The 24,393-nt window shown below is 44.2% G+C and overlaps 2 protein-coding genes across 7 annotated transcripts in view; one reads left to right on the top strand and one right to left on the bottom strand.

Moving 5' to 3' along the window:
* The window catches only part of LOC118079835 (unconventional myosin-XVB), a 53,383-nt gene extending 42,654 nt beyond the window's left edge, over nucleotides 1-10,729 (top strand). Inside the window, exons 38-44 of the mRNA XM_060271842.1 lie at nucleotides 778-874; nucleotides 1,545-1,693; nucleotides 2,643-2,764; nucleotides 4,220-4,353; nucleotides 6,110-6,243; nucleotides 7,285-7,425; nucleotides 8,338-10,729. Coding sequence (XP_060127825.1) covers nucleotides 778-874; nucleotides 1,545-1,693; nucleotides 2,643-2,764; nucleotides 4,220-4,353; nucleotides 6,110-6,243; nucleotides 7,285-7,425; nucleotides 8,338-8,397 — 837 coding nt within the window. The 3' untranslated portion in view covers nucleotides 8,398-10,729. The remainder of the gene's footprint in view (nucleotides 1-777; nucleotides 875-1,544; nucleotides 1,694-2,642; nucleotides 2,765-4,219; nucleotides 4,354-6,109; nucleotides 6,244-7,284; nucleotides 7,426-8,337) is intronic.
* The window catches only part of RECQL5 (RecQ like helicase 5), a 52,850-nt gene continuing 36,981 nt past the window's right edge, over nucleotides 8,525-24,393 (bottom strand). For 5 of the 6 annotated variants that reach the window (XM_060271843.1, XM_035104477.2, XM_060271844.1 and 2 more), the window contains 10 exons: nucleotides 24,210-24,246; nucleotides 22,587-22,645; nucleotides 21,957-22,030; nucleotides 20,675-20,768; nucleotides 18,961-19,095; nucleotides 17,998-18,638; nucleotides 17,266-17,341; nucleotides 14,053-14,304; nucleotides 12,056-12,128; nucleotides 8,525-11,509 (listed from right to left, as the gene is read on the bottom strand). In XM_060271843.1, the coding sequence (XP_060127826.1) occupies nucleotides 11,409-11,509; nucleotides 12,056-12,128; nucleotides 14,053-14,304; nucleotides 17,266-17,341; nucleotides 17,998-18,638; nucleotides 18,961-19,095; nucleotides 20,675-20,768; nucleotides 21,957-22,030; nucleotides 22,587-22,645; nucleotides 24,210-24,246 (1,542 nt within the window). In that variant the 3' untranslated portion in view covers nucleotides 8,525-11,408. Of the gene's footprint in view, nucleotides 11,510-12,055; nucleotides 12,129-14,052; nucleotides 14,305-17,265; nucleotides 17,342-17,997; nucleotides 18,639-18,960; nucleotides 19,096-20,674; nucleotides 20,769-21,956; nucleotides 22,031-22,586; nucleotides 22,646-24,209; nucleotides 24,247-24,393 lie in introns of those variants that run through there. The other variant, XR_004691902.2, reaches the window with a different exon arrangement.

Genomic DNA, 24,393 nt, shown 5'->3' with positions numbered 1-24,393 from the left:
CATCTGAGCCAAGGCTGCTTTGCTTGTGCTATTATTTTCTCTTATTTCCAGGGGTGGAGGCAGAGTTGAGTGTTAGAGGAGCTGCTTTGCACACAGAAAGTCCCAGTCTCCAGATTCATTCCCTGTCACCTCCAGTTAAAAAAAGATTAAAGGACCCCTGACCATTAGGTCCAGTCGTGACCGACTCTGAGGTTGCGCGCTCATCTCGCATTATTGGCCGAGGGAGCCGGCGTATAGCTTCCAGGTCATGTGGCCAGCATGACAAAGCCGCTTCTGGCAAACCAGAGCAGCACATGGAAACGCCGTTTACCTTCCCGCTGTAGCGGTTCCTATTTATCTACTTGCATTTTGACGTGCTTTCGAACTGCTAGGTTGGCAGGAGCTGGGACCAAGCAACGGGAGCTCACCCCGTCACAGGGATTCGAACCACCGACCTTCTGATCAGCAAGCCCTAGGCTCAGTGGTTTAACCACAGCGCCACCTGGGTCCCCCAACTAATATATTTGGTAAAATATTTATTTTACCAAAATAAAAACTTAGTAGGTCTTTAAGGTGCTACTGAAGGAATTTTTTAATTTTGTTTCGACTCAGACCAACACGGCTACCTACCTGTAACTATTTCAATGGGAAAGTTCGCTTCAGTTTATGAACACTTCAGTTTATGAACAGACTTCCGGAACCCATTGTGTTCATAAACCGAGGTACCACTGTAATGAATTTTAGACAGCCAGCAGCAGGGTAAGGACTAAAAGTATTCCTTTCCCATTTTGGTTGTAGGTTGCTGGAGACATGATGAAAGAAATCGCGGAGCAGATGGGGGTCACTGAGCCAGAAGAGATTCAGGAATTTGCCATCCTGGCCAACAAAGATAACGGTAAAGTGCGCCCATAGCAGTGGCGAATGGTCAGCTGCAGGATACTTTCTTATATGATGAAATGTACTAAAGATGACTGCCCAACAGCAGGAGGAGGGTAGATGAGTAAATGGCAACCGAATCAAGACAAGATGGGGCTATTTCTGTGGGTAGTTTGTTGACTAGCATGACCTGGGTAGACTCGCATCCCTACAAAGACTAGCAAGTGCCCACCAGCCCAGGAATGCCAGTATGCAGAGAGGCAGTGTGAATAACTTCTCAGACTGCATACCTGGCCCAAGGTAAGGGGTGGCCTACTGAGGCTGTACTGATGGATGGCTTTCAAACTCCTTCATATGGTGGCGCCACTAAATGAGAGTGAATTTAGATCTTTTATTGTCATCTTAAAAAACACCACCACCAAACCCTTCAAGGTTCTAATGGGGACAGATGGAGACGTAGGTCCAGATTGTGTGAATGAAATGTAGTAGCCGTTGTTGACCAGTCCGTTTCACGTGAAATCGCCTTGTGCAGGAATGTGCAACATGGTGCTGTTAGGGCTGAATCCTGGGGAATAAGGTACCTTTGATTTGATGGGGGAGAGGATGACTTGAAGCGCCACATCTGCTTTACTTTGAAGTGAAGGTTATGTTCAGGTGAGCAGGGTTGTGTCTCTTGTTTTGCCATGCAGGTAAGTTTGTACGTCCCTTGCGCCAGACTGAGTACATCCATGATTATTTGCTTGAGGGAAGTTCGGTAGAGCTGGAGTTCTGCAGAATCACCTGGAGGACACCCTTGCACTTTGAGAATGACATGTATATTAACCTTCACTTCAACCAGGTAAGCTTAAGGAGGCTCCTTTCTTCCTTCTGTGTGTTTTAAATTACAGTTGTAAATCTTTTAGTGGTAACGCTATTATCTTTTTTTTTTAACCGCTTTGAGTTTTTTCTGCAGTCTGTAAAATTTATGTAAAATTCTGTAAATTTTATAAATAAATACATAGTAACAGGATTTCAATGGGAAACAAAGCCATATGTCTGTCCAAAATTTTTCGAAGGCACACACAGTGCTGAAATCAGAACTGCAAATGATCGTTCCAATGCCATTATGAGCAGAAATCACAGTGAATGCACAATAAAAAGGGTGCCTGGAGGAGCCCTTTGCAAAAGGCTGGGGATTCCTCTGAAGATGCTGCACACATTGCCTGTGAGCGTGTGGTGACATCTTGTTCCCATTAGGCTAAATTTGCTGTGACCTGTTTGGGAGACTTTCAGGGCATCAGCTGCCAGAATTTGCTGAATATCTAGAGGTAAAGGTAAAGGTACCCCTGACTGTTAAGTCCAGTCATGGACGACTCTGGGGTTGCGCGCTCATCTCGCTCTATAGGCCGAGGGAGAAGGCGTTTGTCTGCAAACAGCTTCCAGGTCATGTGGCCAGCATGACTACGCCGCTTTTGGCGAACCAGAGCAGCGCACGGAAACGCCGTTTACCTTCCCGCCGGAGTGGTGCCTATTTATCTACTTGCACTTGACGTGCTTTCGAACTGCTAGGTGGGCAGAAGCTGGGACCGAGCAACGGGAGCTCACCCCATCGCGGGGATTCGAACCGCCGACCTTCCGATCGGCAAGCCCTAGGCTCTGTGGTTTAGACCACAGCGCCACAGAGTTACGTAGCCATTAATAGGACTGTGTTGTTCAACCAGCAAAATGCTTCCCTGCTGGTTCCTGCTCAAGGGATTGTAGGCAAAGAGTGAAGTACGATGCAATGCTCTCTTGTGGGTTGTTCCTAGGTGCTGCAGAATTATATGAAAGGGAAGCTGTTGCTGCCAGTCACCAGGGAGCTAGAGAAGCTGGTGTGTGCCTTGGCTCTGCTCCAGCACTGGGCCAAGGGAGCTGGATCAATCCCTTCCATGTAAGTCTCCTGTTCATAGCCTTGGGTGGCTTGTGTGGGCCAGAACCTGATGCTTGGCAGAGACATTTCCCTACATGTGTCAAGAAGACTCATCTTTCAGGGAGGGTGAAGATGTATTCACAAAGCCCAACCATCCTTTAATATAGGCAAGATGAGGGCCCTCATTATTCACATATCTCTCCCCAAGCCATTCTTCTTGTGTTCCTCAGAGCATGTCAGGCTCCTAGTCTACATGCTCATAAGAGCTACTTGACTCCTCCCTGCCATTTGGGGGGTTTAGCCAATGTTGTTTAGAGGCAGAGCAGATACAATGTTTTTCATACTTCTTTGCTAATGGTAACTGTTCCAAGCAAAGAAAGTGGTAACAGGGCCAGTCCGCCTATTAGCCTCAGTGAGGTAGTCGCCTCAGGCGGCTGGTTGGAGACAGCTAGGATCCAGGTGCCTGAGAAATGTGCTGTTTGCCGCCACCTGTGCTTGTAGCCCATGGCCATTGCCTGGGAAGAGTGGATCCACTATTGCCACCTGCTCCTCTCTAGCCTCCTTTCCCTCCACCCCTCCAGTTGCCTCAGGCGGCAGAGGCAGGAAGGACAATGGTGACAGAGGGACACCATTCTCTGTTTTGCCTTAAGTGGCAAAATGTCTTGGGCCGGCGCTGGTGATAAGGGGACTAGGCTCTGTCACTCACTATAGGTTGTGGATGATTCTGTACTCTTACCCACTTTTGCATGCTAAATTCCATCCCCATTATGGTTTACTTCAGGGGTGGTGAACAAGTGGCCTTCCAGATATTGAAGTTCCATATCCCATCGGTCCCGGTCAGTATGGCCAGAGCTGAGGGAGTGATCGGAATTTTAGACTAGCAATATCTGAATGGCTGCAGGTTCACCATTCTTGATTTACATGATCCGTGTACCCTGGAGGTGAGAGAAATGATGCAAGGCGTCTTGCTTACTAGTTTATTTCCTCTCACATTCTCTAATTAATCTACTGAAAGTTAAATGAATCGGAGGCTGAAGTCAGGACCAAACTTGGAGGCACCATTCACACAATCTGAGTACAGAGGTACATTGGTTCTCGAACTTAATCCGTTCCAGAAGTCAGTTCGACTCCTGAAACAGTTTGAAAACCAAGGTGCGGCTTCCGATTGGCTGCAGGAGCTTCCTGCACTCAAGTGGAAGCCGCGTTGGATGTTCGGCTTCCAGAAAACACTTGAAAACTGGAACACTTCCGGGTTTTCGCTGTTCGGGAGCCGATTTCTTCGACAACTAAGCCGTTCGAGAACCAAGGTAAGCGTATTTCTTACTTGGGGCCCTGTGGCAGCAGAGTAATTTCTACTAAACCCAGCCTGAGGGACGAGGAAGTAGTAGTATTCTTGAATTGTTGTTCAAATATTTCTTTCCATGGAGCATAGCTATGCGTCCTAACCATACCGTTATTTTCTGATCACCTAAATAGAGAGGAACTAGTAAGTTACATCCCTGATCACGTTGCACGCCTCATCAACCCAGTCATTGTTCAAAGTTCTGTCACCCATCAGCTGAAAACCACAAACCAACTTGAGCGACAGGAGGCAAAAATCAGTTTCATTGGTAAGTTCAAGTGGGCAATACGGTTGGAGCTGGTATAATCTTATTATTCTGTAATCCCAAACTTTCTGCCCGTTTCCTGTTGCCACATGGTACACCCCCCAAACATCAAGGCATGGAATCCAGGAGCATACTGACATGTTTATTTTGCATTCTCCAAAGAACCCAAGGCAATTCACATGGGGTTACCTTATTTCATTCTTCAACCTAATTGTTATGAAGTACATTACTTACTCACAGGTTACCCAGTGCTTGACTTTCAGTGAGATCTTCCCTGAGTCTGGCTTTTTTATTTTAATTTTTATAAAATTTAATCTTTATTGATTTCAAAAAATGCTTTTTTCTTTTATGTACGTGTACACCACTATTTCTTGAGGGAAAATACATACATATTGCAAAATGTGCTTTCCATTAAGGGCAAGCATCTACAAATCATAGCTGTAAAATAGATTGAGGCATTTATTTATAGTATGTCTTAGTACTTGTGACACTTGTTTTTCCTTTGGCACAGCAAGATCACCTCTAGGTTCCTAGAGGATGGTCACAGGTTGTTCCTAGTTCTCCTTTATGACTGTTCAAGTAATTCTAAGGATATTTTTGTAAATCTGGGGATTATCACTCTTCTGGTCTCTGTTGGGAAAACGCTCTTGGGGAGACAGGGACCCCTCCAGGACCCCTGAGCTTCTCCCGGTAGGCACGTCTCTGGAATGGCATGTCCCTTCATCTCCAGAGTGCCTCTCTGTCACACTTTTCATTTGAAAAGTGCACACAAGTCTTCTAGCATCATACAGCAAGGAGAAACATCCATAGATCTAAACTACATTTTATTTACATTCTGTACAGAAAATCCATAATCACATCTGTGTTCTCTAAGCTCTGGCAGAACAACTGTTGCATACTGCAAAAGTGAAAGTACCCTTACAATAACACGCTCAGACAGAAGATATAAGAGAGTCTTCCGTTCCCATACTCTTCTCAGACATCTCATGTGATTTATACTAATCACACCACCATTGGATGAATAAAAATCTTAACAGTCTCATCAATCGCCTTTTTTGAAACGCACAATAGCCATTCTGATCAGGACACTGGTCTGTGGGGTAGGGGAAATGTGAGTGCAAAATGTTCACGTTTTTATGTAGCGGGACTCTTGGTGTCAGCAAAACGCAACATGAGAAGCATATCTTACCTACAAAGAATGCCCAATCCTTCAAAAACATGATCACCATCTGCAGGATCCTTCCAGCTGAATGTAGAAATGTAGTCCCCAATGTTGACACTTTGCAAACAGCCTTCTTTGCTGCATCAGCTGCACTATAACTTCCAAATAATGAAAATAGGTGGCATCCAATACACTCGTCCCCTTAGATTTACCCTTGTGCAATGGTATTTTCATCCCGTACCTTCCCCAGAAGAGATGGGGTGGGGTGGGAGCAAAATCCTATGCTAACAGAACAAGGGACTTGCGTTCTATACCGGATACAAGCCAATGTGTGTGACTGTAGAACTGTACTGCATTATCAATAATGTGACAAATCACTGCTTCTGTAGTTTTTGGATATGCAGAGTAGTTGTGCCCTATGGCTATGGCAGCCTTGGGAATACCAGGCATGGCACAAAGAGTCTTGCCTTTTAGCCATATTCTTTTTAGGAGATGGGGCAACCCCACTTCTACTGGAAATAGTCGACAGCAGCAATCCAGTGGTTTGGCTTGGCTTGTGGGGTTTGACATCATGACCGCTTCCTTCTCTTGTCCCAGAGCATGTGATCCAGCTGCCGCTTTTTGGCTACAACGTTTACACTGTGGAGAAGATCAGCACACTTGGGGTCCCCACGCCTTGCTTTGTAGGAGTGAATCAGGAACAGATCATTGTAGTGAATGCGAAGTCCCAGGTATGGCTTTAGTAGAAATCCTGGCGTATTGGCAGCTTACTTTATTTTTAGAGTAAGTAGAAGGTGCAGGGTGCCTAATCCAGATCAGGACCCCACCCCCCACCCCCGTCTGCTATCCTTACCTGGATCAGGGAGGCATTAATGCATTTGCATTAAGAGGAAAACTCACATTGGTGTCACCTATAAATCACAAGTGTGGTGGACTAACATGGATTGGGACCTTAAAATAGGGAGCCTAATAGCCATTTGCACAGAAAAAGAAAATTCATACAGTTGTACTGTATCTAGTTTTAACTTTTCTGAAATGTCCATCTGTTTCATAAACTTAACAGTAAGAACCCTTTATGTATCTCATAACGTGGGCTCTGGTCCATGAAAACTTCTTTTAACTTCTTCAGCTTTCAAGATGGCACAATAATCCTCATTTTTAAACAAATCAGTGAGTTTCCATGTGATTGGGCTGAATATAGTAATCAGCATGTAAATGTCATAGCCACCCACGTTGAGTGTTACCCAAGTGTGCTTTGGCGGGCTTCGTACAGCTTCTGAATTAACCTCATTATTTTAATAGTACTTACAATAATTTCAATAACGAATAATTGTGGAGAATGATGGAGCAGAGTAATTTCCACAAAATGTTAAAGTTCTTATTTTTTATTACTATTCCTGCAGCTGCATAATGGAATATCATGAAATGGGTGTATAGAGTGGTTTACATTTTGAGAAAAGAATGTCCCTGAAAAGGCAGTTTCAGGGGGAGGGAGACACTTCTATGAATATTTGCTCAGTTCAGAGGACTGCTGTTGAATTAGAACTCCTCAAAGGCAATTTGAAACATGCATTAAATACTGTGAAAGCTCGTATGGACAAAAACACAGGAATTAACTTCTCATATGATTGGCTACTTATGAGAACAGGATGCTGCAAAAGATGAGCCACTGGCCCTGATCCAGAAGGTGTTCTTAATAGTTATGTGGTGCTTTTGATCCTCCACTGCAATAAACCTGTCCTAATGGCAGTTTCCCTCCACCCTACACCCAGAAACTTCATGGCCTCATTCCACTGGCGACGATACAGAGAATGCGGACTTTGCGCCCCCTGAATGAATCTGGGCTTCCTGGCCTGGAAATTAACTACGGCTCAGCAGCAGATCCCGAAACGATTTGGTTTGAATTTAAGCAGGTAATATTTGTGGTCGTCGCCTCTTAAGTTAAAAGATCCAGATGTAATTTGAGCTTTGTACATCTTGGACCATAACCAAGTTTACAAAAACAGACACAGTTGGGAGATCCAAATCTTACTAGGGTTTAGCAGTATTCTACGGCCTTAAATAACAGTAGTCTTATTTCTGGTGGGGTTTGTGGCATTCTGCTAGTGCAATACACCATAATAAAAGACCGCTCTTTCTACAACCAGTCATTCAGGGCTCTTGGCAGAACTTATTTCTAGAGGTTAAAATCAAGTGAATTTCTAGATACCCCAAGGCATTGACTGGTATGCTACAAAGAGGTATGTTCTGCTGCTAGAAGGCAGCAACTCACAGGATTCAAGGCAGGAAGCCTGTTCTGCAGCATCCCCTTTCATGCTGTATGCTTGGGGATAAGGTACATCTCTGGCCTGCAGGAAAAGAGCATAAAGGAGCATAGTGAGGAGTCCTTTGTCTGGAACTAGACCCACTGTTCCTGCACGCGGTTCCCTGGAGGTGCTACTGCCCACCTGCCTCAGAAACCCGTGTAGCTGAACCACATCTGGCCACAGGACCAGGAAGTTAGATTTGGGTTCTAAAGCACAGGGCAACGTTGCTTTTGAAGCAGGAGAAAGACCGCCATAAGGAAAAACAAGTTAACTACAAGACTTTTGACTACTGCATGTTTCTTTGTTAAAAAAAATTACTGGCACAAGGCACACCAAGCTCTAGTAAGCGAAAGCTCCCTCAGGATCTCACTTTAAATTATTATTTTTAGTTGCTGTGGGCTTCCTTTTGGAAAATTAAAGTAGAGGTGCAAGCACAAAATGAATTGATTTCTCAAAATGAGGGGGAAGTAGAGGTGGCAGATGAGGGACTTTGTTTCATTGAAGTTTCTATCTTGACAGGCTAAAGCATTGTACCACACGATTGCCATCATCCTAGAAGAAACCGAATCTGAGGCTTAGTGGCAGAAATGCCTTTATTGAACTCTGAAATCATAAAGCTTCATGCAAATTCTGTTCATCGCAAGCATCTGAAGTAAGCATTGTTACCTTGGTTCTTGCTGTGCCTCCTATGCCAACCTCACTGCAGCAGATTTTCCCTCTAATCTTTATTTAGGTGCTTTTTTTTAAAAAAAAAAAGCATGTTTACCCTTTCAGTTCCAGAGAGCAAAACTGGCTTAACAGATCTAGACATGCTTCTTATTACATGTAATGAAGTTCAAGGAAGGACACAGGTATTTACAGTTTGTTTTTGCTAAAAGCAGATCCAGGTTTACCAAAGCATTGCTGACTTTCACTGTTACTGGCGCTGACACACACTATCTAGATGTTCAGGTATTATTAAAGCACTGACATTCTGCCTTTACTGTCCTCAATGGCTGTTGTGACTCTCCTTGATGCTTGTTTAATTGTGGTTCATATATGTGCTCTGAGCAGCCTCAGTACAAATATTCCTTTGAGATTAAGTCTGCATCCCTGCCCTGATACAGAGCATTCAAAAATGCTGACAAAGGGGCAGTTATTGTAGATATCATTCATGTGTGGATCTGAAAACTGGAATATGTCCCTCCCTACAGACAACAGGTGCAGAATGCCCTACCAAGAGACACTAATGTCGCCCTTGAGGGGTGGCAAACTGTTGGCTGATGCTTATGGTGTGATAGATTTTGTAATGGTTTTGACAGCTAGAGTTAGGTGCTACTGCGATTCATTGTCTGAAACTGGTATGGTGTTCATATCGCAGCTCCTGAGCTGCTGTCAGAATGCAAAGGCAGACGCACAGAGCCTGAGAACATGCTTCTCAGGCTCCATGCACTTGGCTGCTGCTCGCCTTTGCCCAAGCAGACAAAGGCAGGCAGGTGCCTTTGAAGGAGCCTGGCTTATGCGAACTGGAGGGGGAGGCGCTTGATGAGCTGTGGGAGGGGGGCAGGAAGCTTGCTTCTCAGCTGATCAACCCCCCTACCACTCTTTCTTGCGAGAGCCAGAGCAGTATGGGACTGGGTGATGTATCTTGGCTGCTGCTTCCTCTCCCAAGGTGGGTAGGAAGATCGATCCTTTGTATATGAGCTACTGTCCTGGCCCCTGTGTGTGATTTCCAGTGGTAAAAATAATGAGATTAAGCTGTATAAGCTCTTTAACATTCATTTTATTAGCAGCGCACCACGAACCTTTTAAAGTAACAAACCCCTAGCTCCCAAGTGCAAGTTATTAAGAAGGGGGGTCCCTCTGCCAGGCCCACCTTTGTCTAGGAGTTCCCACTAAAGGAAAAGGTTAATGCTTCTCTATGGCCCGAGTCTAAGGCACAGATGAACATAATCCCAGCAGGGAATCTACAGTCTATGCCGAACTTGAACAATACATAAATAAAGCAGCATCTTCCTACTAAAACCCCTGGGCAATTTTGTCACAGTAGTCTGGTAAGATGACATTACAGGCACAATGCAGCAATATGGCTTTAAGTGAATACTTGCACAGCCCTCATACCAAGGACTCTGCACAGCAGACTCACCTCTGCCCAGTCAACTGTGATATTTGGAAGGCTGGTTCTCTTAACATCCTGATGGACAATACAAAGTGGCTAATACAAATGGCTACATCTCATATTATAACCTGTAAAGTATTTTGCATATACACCCGAAAAACATAGTTCTGCACATGCAACACACTCATGTTTTCTGCAGGTGCAAATGTCCAGGGCTCCTTACCGTGCATCAAACGCGCCTGTCATCACAGAGCTTGTGAAGCAGCCCTAACATGAACCTACCTGGAATCATATGTCAGTAATAACCTATTTGCAAAGGTCTCTGATTTCTTTAGACTTACTCCATATGCACAAAGAAAAATGCAATTATACATTGCAATGGCAACAACTTTCCTGAAATATGTATTAGGCCTTTCCATCAGAAGGAGGTGCTCCTGGATACAACTGTTTACTGCAAACAAAAAACAGAATATAAACACTGGTAGCCACCAAATAGAATTTGGCAGGGATGGAAGGGTTGCCCCATGGCCTCTATCTATTCCTGAGGTTTCACAAAATATAAAACTCTCCCTCCTAAAGCTGTACACATTTACAAATTAGAGAAACTGCACATTTCAACTTACGTTAAGCAAGGACATGCCCTCAAGCCTTGAAGAAGGCTGTTCTCTCCTGAAAATACATGCATTTGTATGTAACACAACTATGGGGAGCATAGAAGTTGGCAAACATGTATTTTGCAACTTCATGTGCGAGTGGAGTCATTTGGGATAACACAGCTGGCAGGAACTGCCACCAATAACCTCCCCTGCCCTGCTGGTGTTACAAAATCACCCACTTCCCATAGCAGCTTCTCTCTGTTTAAAGAGGTAGCTTTCTGGGTTTTATTATACTGTACATGGATTTCATGCAACCTAAATTTACTTTACTCAAGTCTACACTGAAGAGTCTGTCAGAGATCATTTCTCATTCTTATTGCAATATGCACAGTTTAAAAAATAATTACTCTAGTGCAAGGAGACACTTTTCAGCACAAACAACACAAATCAAAAGGGACCTGGGCAAAGCAGCTCTGCTAGACTCCCTTCCACTGTTATCAAAACGAGAAAGCCTTCCTTAAAGCAAATGTATTCCATGACAACTCTGAGTGAGGCTGCTGCTGCTAATTAAAAAAACATAGTAATGGACTGGGGGTTGAGGGGGGAAATCTTGGGTAGCAGCAAGATTCCTAGTCAGAGAAAGAATCAATTACAGTCTCATGGTATGTCTAAAACAAGCAAAGTTGACTGTATCACAGGGCAGCATTGTAACTTAAAATTGGTGACTTCATCTGCACAACAGACTTTTCCTAGCTAGGATAACACTCTCAAAGGCCTTTTCCCCTGGGCGGTGCTTAACTGGGTCCACCACCCCCCTCCCATAGCTACGATGATTCCTTTCAGTGCTTGGGGTCCAGCACCCACAGGAAGCAGACAAAACCAGTGCCTTTCAGGTGTCATGTTTCCAAGCTGGTTAGCTCCTGCCAGTCTGTCTCATTTTCACACTTGTCACGGGTTTTGAAAAATTCCTTGATCAGTCTCTGTGCTTCTTCTTTTACTACAAACAGAAAGTAACACACAAGACACTGATGTCCAGCCTTGTTCACCACTGTTAACTATAGTATCATTTAACTTTGTCTCCAAGCCATCAACATGTCTACGAAGAAAAGAATCTGCATAAACCTCCCTTTCCAATACACACAAGCAAAATTAGATTAGTTTGCTACTACAGCTCTCTCATGCACATTTGCACAAATGCTCTGAACCATGAAACTATTCCAGTGGCAAATGCTGTTTAAAGAATAGGGGACTTGGGGAGAATGAAATGCCAGCAGTACGGATCCACCACCGAAACACCGAGGAGATACCATGCTAAGGAATGAAAACTATGTGCTGACAACACCAGTCTCATAACATTCCACATACACCACTTGCATATTTCAAATATTTTCTTCAATTACACATATTAGATTATTTTACCCTAACCCCCCAGCCACCTTACACAGCAGGCTGCCTGATCATTTTGTACTGGTGTTAGACAGATCCAGTATCTACTGGTACAAGGCACTAGACATTCCTCCCCAGCCATCACCTGATAACTCACCTGTCTTACGGAGAGGACTCTTGTCTGCAGCCAGTAAGTGAGAGAGGTGCCGGGCAAACCCTTTAAACAAATCCTGCCAATTAGGGACAAAGAAACAGAATGAGCATAACAGGGTTCTCACCCTCACTGACATAGGAGTGCTTTTGTGTACTCTCTGGGACATCTTGGTACTCCTATAACGTTTCCCATATTATAATGACTAGGTGCTGAGACCAACATGTTAGGACCGAGCATCTTCCAGTTGTGCAGCACCCAGGACATGTATCTGACCTAATGAACTAATCACTTAGAATTTTTTTAAAAAACCATCAATGTCTTATATAAGTTAAACTTGTTGTTCTGCTAGAGCAGGCACCCCCAAACTGCAGCCCTCCAGATGCTTTGGCCTACAACTCCCATGATCCCTAGCTAGCAGGTCCAGTGGTCAGGGATGATGGGAATTGTAGTCCAAAACATCTGGAGGGCCAAAGTTTGGGGATGCCTGTGCTAGACGTTCCTAAGGAACAAAAATCACAATTTAAGTACCGTGTTTCTCCTAAAATAAGACACGTCTTAAATTTATTTTTCCTCCAAAAAAACACACCACGGCTTATTTTCAGGGGATGTCTTATTTTTTATTAAGTATTTTTTATTAACCATGCATTTTGTAAAGTGGGCAAGGCAAGAAAAGAAAGTAGGGTACTGTACCGGTAGTGTTTTGAAACTGGGCTTTGGGGCTCGGCATGGTGCGCTGCACACTGTGGCTCTTGCCGTCGGGGCTTGGCGTTGCACACGCTGCGGCTGTTGCCGGCTCCCGCTCGGTTGGGGCTCGGCTCTGTGATTGCTGCGCCTCTTGCCGGCTCCCCTCGGTCGGGGCTCGGCTCCGCGAGCGCTGCACCGCTTGCCGGCTTTTGCTGCGTCGGGGTGGGCTGTTGCTGGCTCTCACCGGGTCCCAATGGTCTCCTGCTCAGTCGGGGCGGGCTGTTGCTGGCTCTCACCGGGTCCCGGGTCTCACCGGCTCTCACCTCGGGGAGGCGCGCTGTTCAGGCTCCCGCTGGGTTGGAGCTCGGCGAGTGCTGCGCCTCTTGCCGGCTCCCGCTCAGTAGGGGCACGGCGCAGCGCGCTGTTGCCGGCTCCTGCTCAGTCAGGGCTCGGTGCGGCGTGTGCTGCACCTCTCACTGGGTCCTGCTGTGTCGGGGGTCGGCGTAGCGCGCTGTTGCAGGCTCCTGCTGAGTCGGGGCTCGGCGAGCGCTGCACCTCTTCCCTGCTCCCGCTCAATCGGGGCTTCGTGCGGCTCGCGCTACAGCTCTCGCCGGATCCCACTGGGTTGCGGATCGGCACGGCGCGCTGTTGTCGACTCTCCCGGGTCGGCCCTCGTGGGGTCCTGCTTGGTCGGGGCTTGGCGCGCTGTACTGCCGGGACCTGCGGCTCTCGCGGGGTCCTGCTGGTCGGCTCCCGGGGAGTCCTGCTGCAGCTCTTGCCGGCTCCTGGTCAGTCGTGACTCCACATGGGACATGCTGCTGGGTGATTTGGCGGGGCAGCAACATCCATTTCAGGGCGCCGACAGGAAACTTCCTTTTCCTCTTCCTCTTCCTTGGCGCCATCCAGACCCGCTCCCCCCCCACCTTATTTTCGGGGTATGTCTTATATTTATTCTACCCTTGAAAAGCCTGCCATGGCTTATTTTTGAGGCCCGTCTTATTTTAGGAGAAACATGGTATTTAAGCTCTCATTACCACCACACACGGTTTAAAAACGAACACAGAATAAGAGTGCTGCTGTCCCACCAGCATTTTTTTCCTGATATTGTCCATCTAGCTCACTGAACATTGGCAATGGGAAAGGGTAATATACCCTGCTCTTTCCAGACATGGTTTACCCTCACCCTACAAGGGAACCAAGACACTGGCCAATACAGTGGAAATGGTCTCTCCATGCTGCCAGTTAGATAGGACAGACAACAATATTTCTAGGCACCCCTTCAAGAGGAGGAAAAAACAACATGGCTCATAACCAACCTTGGAAGCAAATTTGCCACCTTTGTAGAAAGGGGTCAAGTATTTTACAACAATGTCTGCCGTTTCCTTAAGTGACAATGCCTTTGTCGTTGGCTGGATGATTCTGGTAGTTCCTTCTTTATCAACCTGCGACAGATTGGGATCAAACGTGACTTTCTTTTTCATCAGCCCATCAGCTTTCCCCTCTGACTGCAATGTGATGGAAGACTTAGTCATCATCCGTAGCCTCTTTCCAGAAGGGCTCCCCAGATCCTTGAGAGAGAGAGCAAGAGAGGAACAAAAGCTCATGAAATGAATGTCGTGAGAAACAGGGAACACACAGCCTCTGCCAGCAATCTACCAGAGTTTTCTGACTTACATTTCTTTGTGCCTTCCTAATGTCAAGGGACGGGGTAAAGATCCTTTCCAAACACTTTAAACCTTCAAGGGAAAAGCACCAAAGGCAGCAAACTAGATGGTTGTCTCACTGACCCCAAGAAACAACTGCCTATTAATCAACACAAATAGCTTGTATGTGTGCACAGTTGAACCAACAGCCATGTAGTACTAGTAAAAAGGGGGAAATAGGGTAGAATGTCTCGGCTGACAAAAAATGGGGCTATAATGTGGCAGTGCAGAACACTCACACCCTTAGTAAGGCCTGCCTTCCTGGAATAATCACAGTTCAGATACTAATCTGTATATCCAACTTTTTCATTTTCCTATAAGAGAAGTTCCCTTGGACATTTACTGGGAATGCCTCCATGACATCAAAATAGTAGCTTAAAGAGTTTCCACAAAAACTGTCTGTGATGGGAGACCAAGAGACCCTTGGCACACAGCTTTGTAACTAATAAAAGGTGATGGTGTGGCACAAATCACTGCAATGCTCAAGGGGTCCTCCACCATCCAGTGGCTTTGCATCCAAACTACACAGGAAGCGACACTAAAAAGGTCTCACAGATAAACTTGCAGTGTCTGCTCTCTATATATTTAGTGACTCTCCTTGACCTGAGATACACCATTGACCTCTTTGCTACCTGAACCAGACTTGTACAACCTGGTGCCCTCCAGATGTTTTTAACTACAATTCCCCTGTTTGGAGAAGTTTTTTATGTTTGAAATTTTATTCTTTTTTTTTTTTTAGTGTTCTGTTGGTAGCCGTCCAGAGTGGCTGGGGAAACCCAGCCAGGTGGGCAGGGTATAATTATTATAATTATTATTATTATTATTATTATTACATCATTATTATTATCATTCCTGAACATTGGCACCAGGCTGGCTGGGGCTGATGGAAGTTTTAGTTCAAAACAGCTATAGGGTAACCAGGTTTGGGGAAGACTGATTTCGACAATGCAAAGGAGACTCCCTCCAGAACGTAAATGATGATTGGCATCTCACTGACTACTATACTATTGACCTGCCATTCAAAGCACACTGTCTTATAACCAAGCCTTATCACAGATCAAGTCCTTTCAACAGAGCCAATTTCAACAATTACTTACATCAGGCACTCTTAAAATTACACTCACCTGGGGAAGTAGAGAAACAGATCAGTAAGGACAGATGGGTCCCTAGGACTCACCTACCATACGGCAGGTTCAGCAGAGACAGTAACAGAATGCCATCCGTCACTTACAACTCTCAGCTAACACTTCTCAAGTATTAGCATCAAGGATCTACAGCACATGCTGGGAAATGGTCTTTTCCTCACAAGCGATACGTGAAAGCTTACAGTCGGGCCCTTCGTCCCCCTATTGAAGCACGCAACAATGGTTTGCCGAACAGATATACAAAACCAGGAATTGGCCACTACAAGAAACTATGGTGCCAACTCTGTCCCCAAAGCCTACTCAATCAATCATATAATCCAGGGTTGGAACATCTTCTAATGTGGTATGTGTCATCTGCCATCAATGTCCTCCTGCTATTTATATATAAGTCAGATAAGTCCATTGCTATGTATGCAAGAGAATGAATGGAAGCAATTAATAAAATACCAGTAGTACTATTCAAGGCAGAGGATTTCCATTCCCCGAAATTAAAAGAGAGTGTGAAGCTGCCAAGCTGGAATTTATCAGAAAAAACAACATTGCAGAACTCAGACTTAGAAACAAGAGTGTGGCTAGCTCACTTAAGAAAGTAAATGTCCCTCTTTGGGTATTTGTGCATAATTGATCTTGCTATGCCTATTCATTAACAGTGGTCCACCTAGTTGGGAGCAGGTCACATCCATACTGATTGAATCTTTACCCCCTTTGTGCTCTGTGTATAAATAGGCTTCTGCATAGTCTTTTCATCTCATTAAAAAAACAAAAAACCTTTCATCTCTTAATACTTGGAATGTAGTTGACCGCTTCATTCATCTACTGCCTCCAGCTCACAAAATCTGATGCCATAATATACTTGTTAGTCTTTAAGCTGACACAACATTCTTTACAACAAAGTAAATCAGTTTCTTGTACAGTGGTACCTCGCAAGATGAATGCCTCACACAACGAAAAACTCGCAAGACGAAAAAGTTTTGTGTTGCGCGAGGGACTCGCAAGACAGCAAGGTTTTCTATGGCCACCGCTTCGTCTTACGAAGCGCAGCCATAGAATGTAGCGCGGGAAGGCGGCAAAGGAAGATCAGCTGTCAGCGCAGGAAGCTGACAGCTGATCTTCCTTTGCCAGGGGGCGACAAAAGCAAAGCACGGCGGTGCAGTGGCTGCCCCTGCCTGTCTTCCCCTTGGCTCGGGGAAGACAGGCGGGGGCAGCCACCGCACAGCCGGCATGGGACAGGACTTTGGAAAAGCGCTGCGCCTTCTCCGAAGCCCCGTCCCATGCTGCCGCCAGTCCCCTGGAGCCCATAGGAACGCATTGATTAAGTAACAATGCATTCCTATGGGAAACCGCAACTTGCAAGACTAATTTTTCGTAGGATGCATTGAGTCCTGGAACGAATTAAATTCATCTTGCGAGGCACCACTGTACAACAAACAAACAAACATGTCTGGCCTCCTGAGATTTGCCCCACACATGCCAAATGGGGACCACTCTTCCTGCTACCCCAGTAATATTAACCACGCATGCATATTCCAATGGCCACACCTTAGTCCCATCCTAAGGACTGTGTGAGCTTTCCCACCATAAGTTCCTGCAAAGCATGCTTCGCCTGTCTCTCAGGGATGTTTTTGTGTGCGCTCCTATGCAAGAGAGAGACGGGGATTTAACAATAGTAATGAAGTATCACCTCAGCTGACGCTGGTCTCTTTCCATTATGGTTTCCGCAACTGTTTGTCATTCCATCTTCAACGAAAAGCTTAACTCTGTGGGGGGATAGGAACAATCAGATACTTTGTTCAAGGATGGTGTATTTATGGTATTCAAAGGAAGCAGTAAAAACAACAGTCTTGACATGTGGTTTTCAACAGGTGAGCTACGGGGGGAGGGGAATAGAGTTGGGGCCCTAATTTTAAAACACACAAATTCTATTAGCAGCTCCTGCAACAGACACAGATGCCATCCACAAAACATCTGTAACCACTTGAATTTTAAAAGCACAGCCTAATAAATATTTGAAATATATTTTAAAGACTGATTCAGCTGAGAATCTTGTGAATTTAAGCAACCCAAGCATACTTATCATCCCTTTGCTGTTCAGAAAGATTTTACTCGAATAGCAATATTAATTATTATTGTGGAAATTAGTTACAGATAGTTAACACCCATGCCTGCTTCTGCAACTCCAAACTCAGTTCTAACCATCATCCTGATTTACAGCTCACTTTGCTTCTGTTCTAAAAGCCTTTGCCAACGGTCCAGATCAGAGGTATGTCAATTCAACGGCTGCCTTCAGCCTGAGTCTTAAATACAATTGTGAAGGCACCGCTTACGAATCATCACTTTTCTTCTAACCTACCAATTGGGTGAGTATCAGTTGGGAGGCTGGGGAAGAGCAACAACAAGGAAAGATACCCCTCACCTCGGTTTTCCAAAGGTTGATCCTGAACATGAGGATTCTGTTCCTGAGCTAGGAATTCTAACAGTCAGACCTTCTGCTGCTTTTTCTGATTCTTCCTCTTCCACATGAGATGAGCTAGCTGTTTCTTCTTTGGAGACCATTTCAGTTTCCTGAAATTCTGCTTTCTCGTCACACATTCTTTGGGAAGGAAACTGAGGTAGTTCATCATGGTAGCAGTTGTTCTCTTCTGCCAAATCAAGCTCTGATGCCAAGGACCCTGCTTTGGGGATGGAGAAGAATTTTGCTATCTTCTGAGAGTCTTTCTTAGCTGCTTCTGCCAGTAGCAGCTGTTTCTTACTGGGTTTGCCCTTCTTGGTGGGACTAACTCCCAAGCAGGCTATAGCATCAGAGGTGCTTTGCTGCCCCTTCTTCTGAGGAACCTCCATGACATTTTGGCAAACTTCTTCAGCCACTTCCGCCTCTCTCTCAAGTGTGCCATTAATGTCCATATGCTTAGGGTCACAGTGGTGGCTTCTCTCCTGGCTAATGTCCTCCTTCAGAGGCTTAACTCCATCATCTCCCTTGGCACCCAGAACTTCTGAAGCTGACTGGAATACATCAGATGATTTCCGAAATCCAATCCCCACCCTCTTGGGTTTGAACTGCATTAGAAAGAAATGAGATGAGATGAGAGGTAGCTAGAGGGCTAGTTTTTGCCTACCTGCCTTCTGTCTTGGAAATCAAATCCTAGTCCAGGCAAACGGTAGATGCGCCTTAAACTCAAAGACCACCTCACACCTTAATGTTTTCCATAGAGAAAAAATTAAAAGCAATGGGACAGGAAAAGGAAGACTGCTGGAAGCCCACATAAAAAGAAATTATGAAAATGGAAACCTCATAGACACCAGGACACAGGTTGCTGCTGCAAAATCACTTAGAGAGAGAATGCTATTTAAGGTTCTAATATTGCCTATTTGCACTTACCGTATTGACCTTGGATGCGGGGATGAAGCCATCATCAGCTGTTGCCACTGGTTCAGTCTTCAACTTGGAACTGCCATTGACTCCGAGGGTGGAATACAGCTCCCCATCTTTGGAAGCTTTGTTAATTTCGGTGACCTTTATGTAACAAGAAAGGGGAAAGTTGTCTTGATAAGCTCTCTCACGCACAGCATTTTTTTGCAACACAAAGCAAGCACAGGGTTCACAAATTCTGCTCTTCTTCTCCAAACTAATTAATGCGGAATTCGCACCACCCTTAATTCTCTCAGTGACCAGTAATGCCTTAATACAGCATAGGGTCCATTCTTGTAACATTCTAAGCTTGGATGAACTTCAGTTATTTACTTCAGCTACTTGCTTCTCATTTGCACTTACAGGCCTGGCTCGCATGTCACACTAAGCCAAACCACACCTTTGCAGGACTTGCACAAGAGGAGCTGGCAGGCGCTTTGTTCCTTCCTGGTACTTTTCGCTGCTGCACTAAGCTAAGCCAAAGTTTGGCTTAGCGTTTGATCCAAACCGGGGCTGTAGTTAAGCTCTCTCTTCACTAAGCATGAGCTGCAGCCAAAGTTTGTTGACTCACAGGAGGTGGAGGGAATGGTAGAGCCAGGCCGCCAGAACCAGATCCTCACTCTGGCACTAAGTTGATTGATTACCGTATTTTTTTCTGTATAACATGCCCCCTATTTTGGGGGGCTCAAAATTAAGAAAATGAGGGGAGATTGTCCCCATGTATAAGACTACCCCCACCTTTTTAACATTATTTTTTAGTAAAACAAAACAAAACTCTAGTCTTAAACACGAAAAAATATGGTAATTTCTATACTGCTTAATGTATTTTAAAATATCTCTAAGTGGTGTACAAAAAACTGCTCCAGGTGTTAGCTGAGCACTGCCAAGACAAGGCAGAAGTGACTGTATATTAGGCAGTTGGAGCAATGGACTTTTCTGTAATGCTTAAAGCCACTCAAAGTATGGATTTATACATCTGGAAGGTCAAGACAATAACTCAAGTGGTTTAGAATTACCACCTCAGTGACCATCAGTGGAAAGCAGGCTATGAATTAGAGCCCATTTGTATTTCTTGAGAAGCAACACAGAATTACACGGAGCCTGCAGAACCATATAGTTTCAAAACCCACTGCTCATTAAAAAACAAACAAAATGCTTTCAGAATGATGTCTTGTCAAAACTGTTGGCCTATTCTCCAAAGTACGCAACTGAGCCTTGCTTGAGTTGAGTTCTACTAACAAATATACCCACTACGTAACTGGCTGTGTTTGACTATATAAATTCTTTCTACATCATATAAACATAACTCACACAACTCTTTTCACATTATCTACTTGAGTAGAAACAATCATATAAATTATGTTTATATGATGTATAAAGAATGTATATAGTCAAACACAGCCAGTTACATTGTTGGTATATTTGTTAGTTGAATTTACGTGACTATTGGTTTGATAGCATTGCATGAGTTGAGTTCTAGCCTGCGGAAATTAAGGGTCTGCCCAAACACCCTCTTCTAAGACAGCAATGGGAAAAGATGGAGTAAGCAGTGTTTTCTCCATAGTACACACACAGAAAATGCCTAGCCACTTTCCCTAGCAGAGTTGCATATTTGAGAAACCAACACATCAGGGAGATCAAATGAAGCCCACTTAGCCCATTAAAACTACCAACTATTTCTTACCTTCTTTAAAACAGTCGCCTTGTACAGGTTTGCCATTTTACTGGCCTGGAAAGCTTCATACTCCATTTCCACGGCATGTATTAGAACATCTGAGCTGAAACACACAGTTTGATCAATTGCAGTGAGACATATTTCTCCAATAACAGAGGAAGTTCTCCAACTCCTGTCAGGTTCATTACTATGGAAGAAAGACTGGAGCACTAACAATTAAAATCTGGGTGCAGAACTATTGGTGGAAACTTATGGTTAATGCGGTGTTTGTGTGTGCAGTTGGGAGGTAGGGCACAAGACAGCGGTCTAAGAGCATATTTCCCCCCTCTGGATTACTTTTACTCTATTATGAAGGTATTTCTACAGTTATCAATGAAGTATCACAACCTCCTCTGTGGTTTCAAAATAATAAGTTGGGTGGTATATTACTACCCTCTAGCAGGAACTAAAGAGAACTGCAAGCTTCACAGAAAAATAGGGTTGTAGCTGTTAAGATTCATTTATGCAACCCCACCTCAACCTATTCAGAAAATATTGCAGAAATGATTTTTGGATTCTAATTTAAAGTATGACATTTAACTTGAAGTGCTCAACTTGCTTTAAGTTTTGATCTACAAGTTTCAAGCAGCTTCCCCATGAACCTGAAGTTATTTATAGCCCCCCTTCCAAAACAAAAACAAAACAAAAAACCTTTCCCAGTGCAACTTTAGAACATATACAGGGTGAGTCCTTTAAAAGAGGCCCCGTGGATACAGAGTACACATGTTCCACGGGGCCTCTTTTAAAAGACTCACCCTGTAGAAACACATTAATAGAACACAACTAATAAAATGACAGAAAATTGTTCTTTTAAAAACTACCTTAAAACAACAGAAGCGTTTCTCATGCTCCCAAAAGCAGTGAGAGGGAATGAGATGTTAAAATGTTGGAACCTGCAGCACAATATTACTGCTGGGTGAGAAAGTATTTCAAACCACAACACTGCATTTTGCAAATGACTGTGACGTATAAAATTAGGTTAAGGTATATAACTTGATCCAGCACTGGCGCAGTGCCTGCATATGCAGGAGCCCTCTTTTCCTTGCTTCCCATCACTACCACTGTATGTGCACAAGTATGCACATGGAAAGCACATGAGCCACTGCAGAGAATGGGAGGCTTGCACAGCTCATGAAGGGAGGGCTGGATGACACATGAGCCCCGAGTGCCACGCACTGGCTTGCATAAATGCCCACTGCTTGCCCTACGGAGATCTATGGGGCTGCTCTCAGACTAGATAATAACTTCCTACCCATCTCTTGTTAGTGCTGCTTCCTGGTTGTTGCTCAGTGCTTCTTTCAGCATGTTTAGACAGTGTTCTCTAGCCTAAAATTGAAAGAGAAGAGATGGGAGCCAATTTCAGATTGCAGAAGGAAAGTGAAGCATCATCTATTCTAACCAGCAGTTCTGGGACAGTACAAATAATGTAAAGTATTCTCAATATAATTTTTTTGTATTGTTATTTTTTGTTGTGAATCTCCCTGAGATCTTCGGAGGTAGGGAGGTATACAAATTTTAAAAATAATAATAATCAAACTTTCTTTCACGACTATATGGACATGAGTAATCTTTTCCCAGCTGCTCTATAATATCTGCTGTTGTCTCTGCATCCTCTCCAATTTATTTGCCTTCCTAAAACCTGCCAACTGAAACTGGACAATATACCCCCGTTACATTCCTATGCTACAATCTAATATAGATCAAGATGCCATCCTTCTCTTAAGGCATTCCACCACACCACACTTTCATGCCTTCATCCCATTTTCATCAGTGCTATTTTCTTGCCAGTTATTTCTCACGCCCATGTCGTAATCCAGGTGGGGAGGGGAAAGGAGCTTCGTTTAAGTAATCTTGTTCTTGCCAAATCACAGCCCCTTCTTACCTTCACTGTGATTTTAGCTATTTTTCTGCTGGCTGCATCCTTCAAGGGACAATCAGCATCTACAATGAGACAGATACACAAACATTTTCTGACATGTTGCCTTACCTATTGCGGTAAATGAGTTGGTACAAGAAGGATATAGCCATTAAAAATAATAAATTAGACAAGTATCCAATGTGGTGATAGTATTTTTTAGAAGAGGTTTTTTAAAAACATGTTTTAGTAGTACTGTATCTCCAAAATCCTAAATACCAGATTTTCTGAAGTATTATTCAAGGACAGGTGCTATCCATGCCATCATTTAGAGCTTTTGTGTGTTTTTCTACTATAAATTCTATTAAGGAGTCAGAGAATGTTTAATTTATCCCCGTATAAGATAAGATTCCTGGTCAACCTTTAGACACCCTTGTGAGAATCTTCTTGAAGGGAGGTCTAATAAACCCACTACTGAGCAGGTGGCAATGTATTTGATGGGCATGTAACTGGTGATGGGTCAGCCAGGGTATTTGAGTGTCCTCTAGTTTGTCCTGTGTTTCCCATACTGATCTAGGGTTGCCATTTTTGTAAATGGTGTGAGGGCAATCTGGCTGCGACATCTATCGCCCCATTGATTGCCAGGGTTGATTCGGCTGATCTGGCTGGCTAGGCGGGTGTCTCCTCCCTCCCTCCCTCCCTGTGCATCAGTGGAAGCTGACAACCGTCTCATACAGAAGGAGTGTACCATTCTTTGGTCAAGGGTATACAATAGCTGCGCTCCTCTGCCAGAACCTCCAAACAAGCTCAAGGTCTTTTTTGCTAAAATTGGTTAGGCGGTATAGGCCTTTGGCTTGCCAGGTCTGTACTTGGATGCTTTGAGATGCATAGTGGAATAGTGGTTGTTGGGCCAGGGGGATTATAGTGGAGGTGAGGTTGGGGACAGTTTCCCAACTTTTCCCTTCTATCCTTTAGCATGGACTGTGTGAACCTGTTTAGTGTCCTGGGGATTTTCCTCAGTTTGTTTTGAAGGAATGGATATGCTGTAGTGGGAGTCTTCCTGATTTCCAATACCATTATAAATAAATATGAGACTCCATCTTGAACTCCTTGAAAAAGACCCAGTGATTGAGGAGTTTGAGATCCAACACTGGCCTCCACTTCTTGTGGCCTTTTTTTTTTAAACCACAAAGAAGATTGAGTAAAGTCCTTGAAATGTCTCCCAGAGTTCTTTGCTCTCCTGCCACCGTCATGTGAAGAGGGTCATAAACCAACCCATCTGATCGCAACCAATTTCGTTAATCAACAACCGCCTGAAATATGTAAATTAACTGCAGCTATTGGGTTTGATACACCCATAATTTTCATGTGCAATGGGAAACAGAAGTAAGAAATTGATTTGGGCAGATAGCAACCTCTCCAACTATTTTTGCTAGAGTCAAGTTTAAGCCCAATTTTTCTGGCAATAAGCTCATCATTGTGGGCCACACTTAACTTTGAGTCAAGCATGAACTCCTAAGCTCTTTAGCTTCATATACAGATAGTGCTATACTGTATAGATTGTAACTTTAGTCACTGTAAAATCCCCAGAAAGAACCATAAAGGTTTTGTCTGAAGCATCTAATCTATGAAGTAAATGCAGAAATTTACCTGGAGGGACAAAGTTGTCTTTTTCAGGTTCCTGGCCCTGAAAGAAATGTAAGAGAGAAAAATCAATGACATAAACCAGGAAAAATGTATCTAAAAGTATAGGCTGGAACACAAGACTAGATTCAGAATCTGAGTTTTTTACACAAAAGACCTTCCACATTTACGCAACAATTTTTAGTCTGAG

Source organism: Zootoca vivipara, chromosome 2 (assembly GCF_963506605.1).
Source record: "Zootoca vivipara chromosome 2, rZooViv1.1, whole genome shotgun sequence".
Classification (NCBI taxonomy): domain Eukaryota; kingdom Metazoa; phylum Chordata; class Lepidosauria; order Squamata; family Lacertidae; genus Zootoca; species Zootoca vivipara.
The sequence above is the reverse complement of the archived record's forward strand: the minus strand, read 5'-3'. Positions and strand labels throughout refer to the sequence as shown.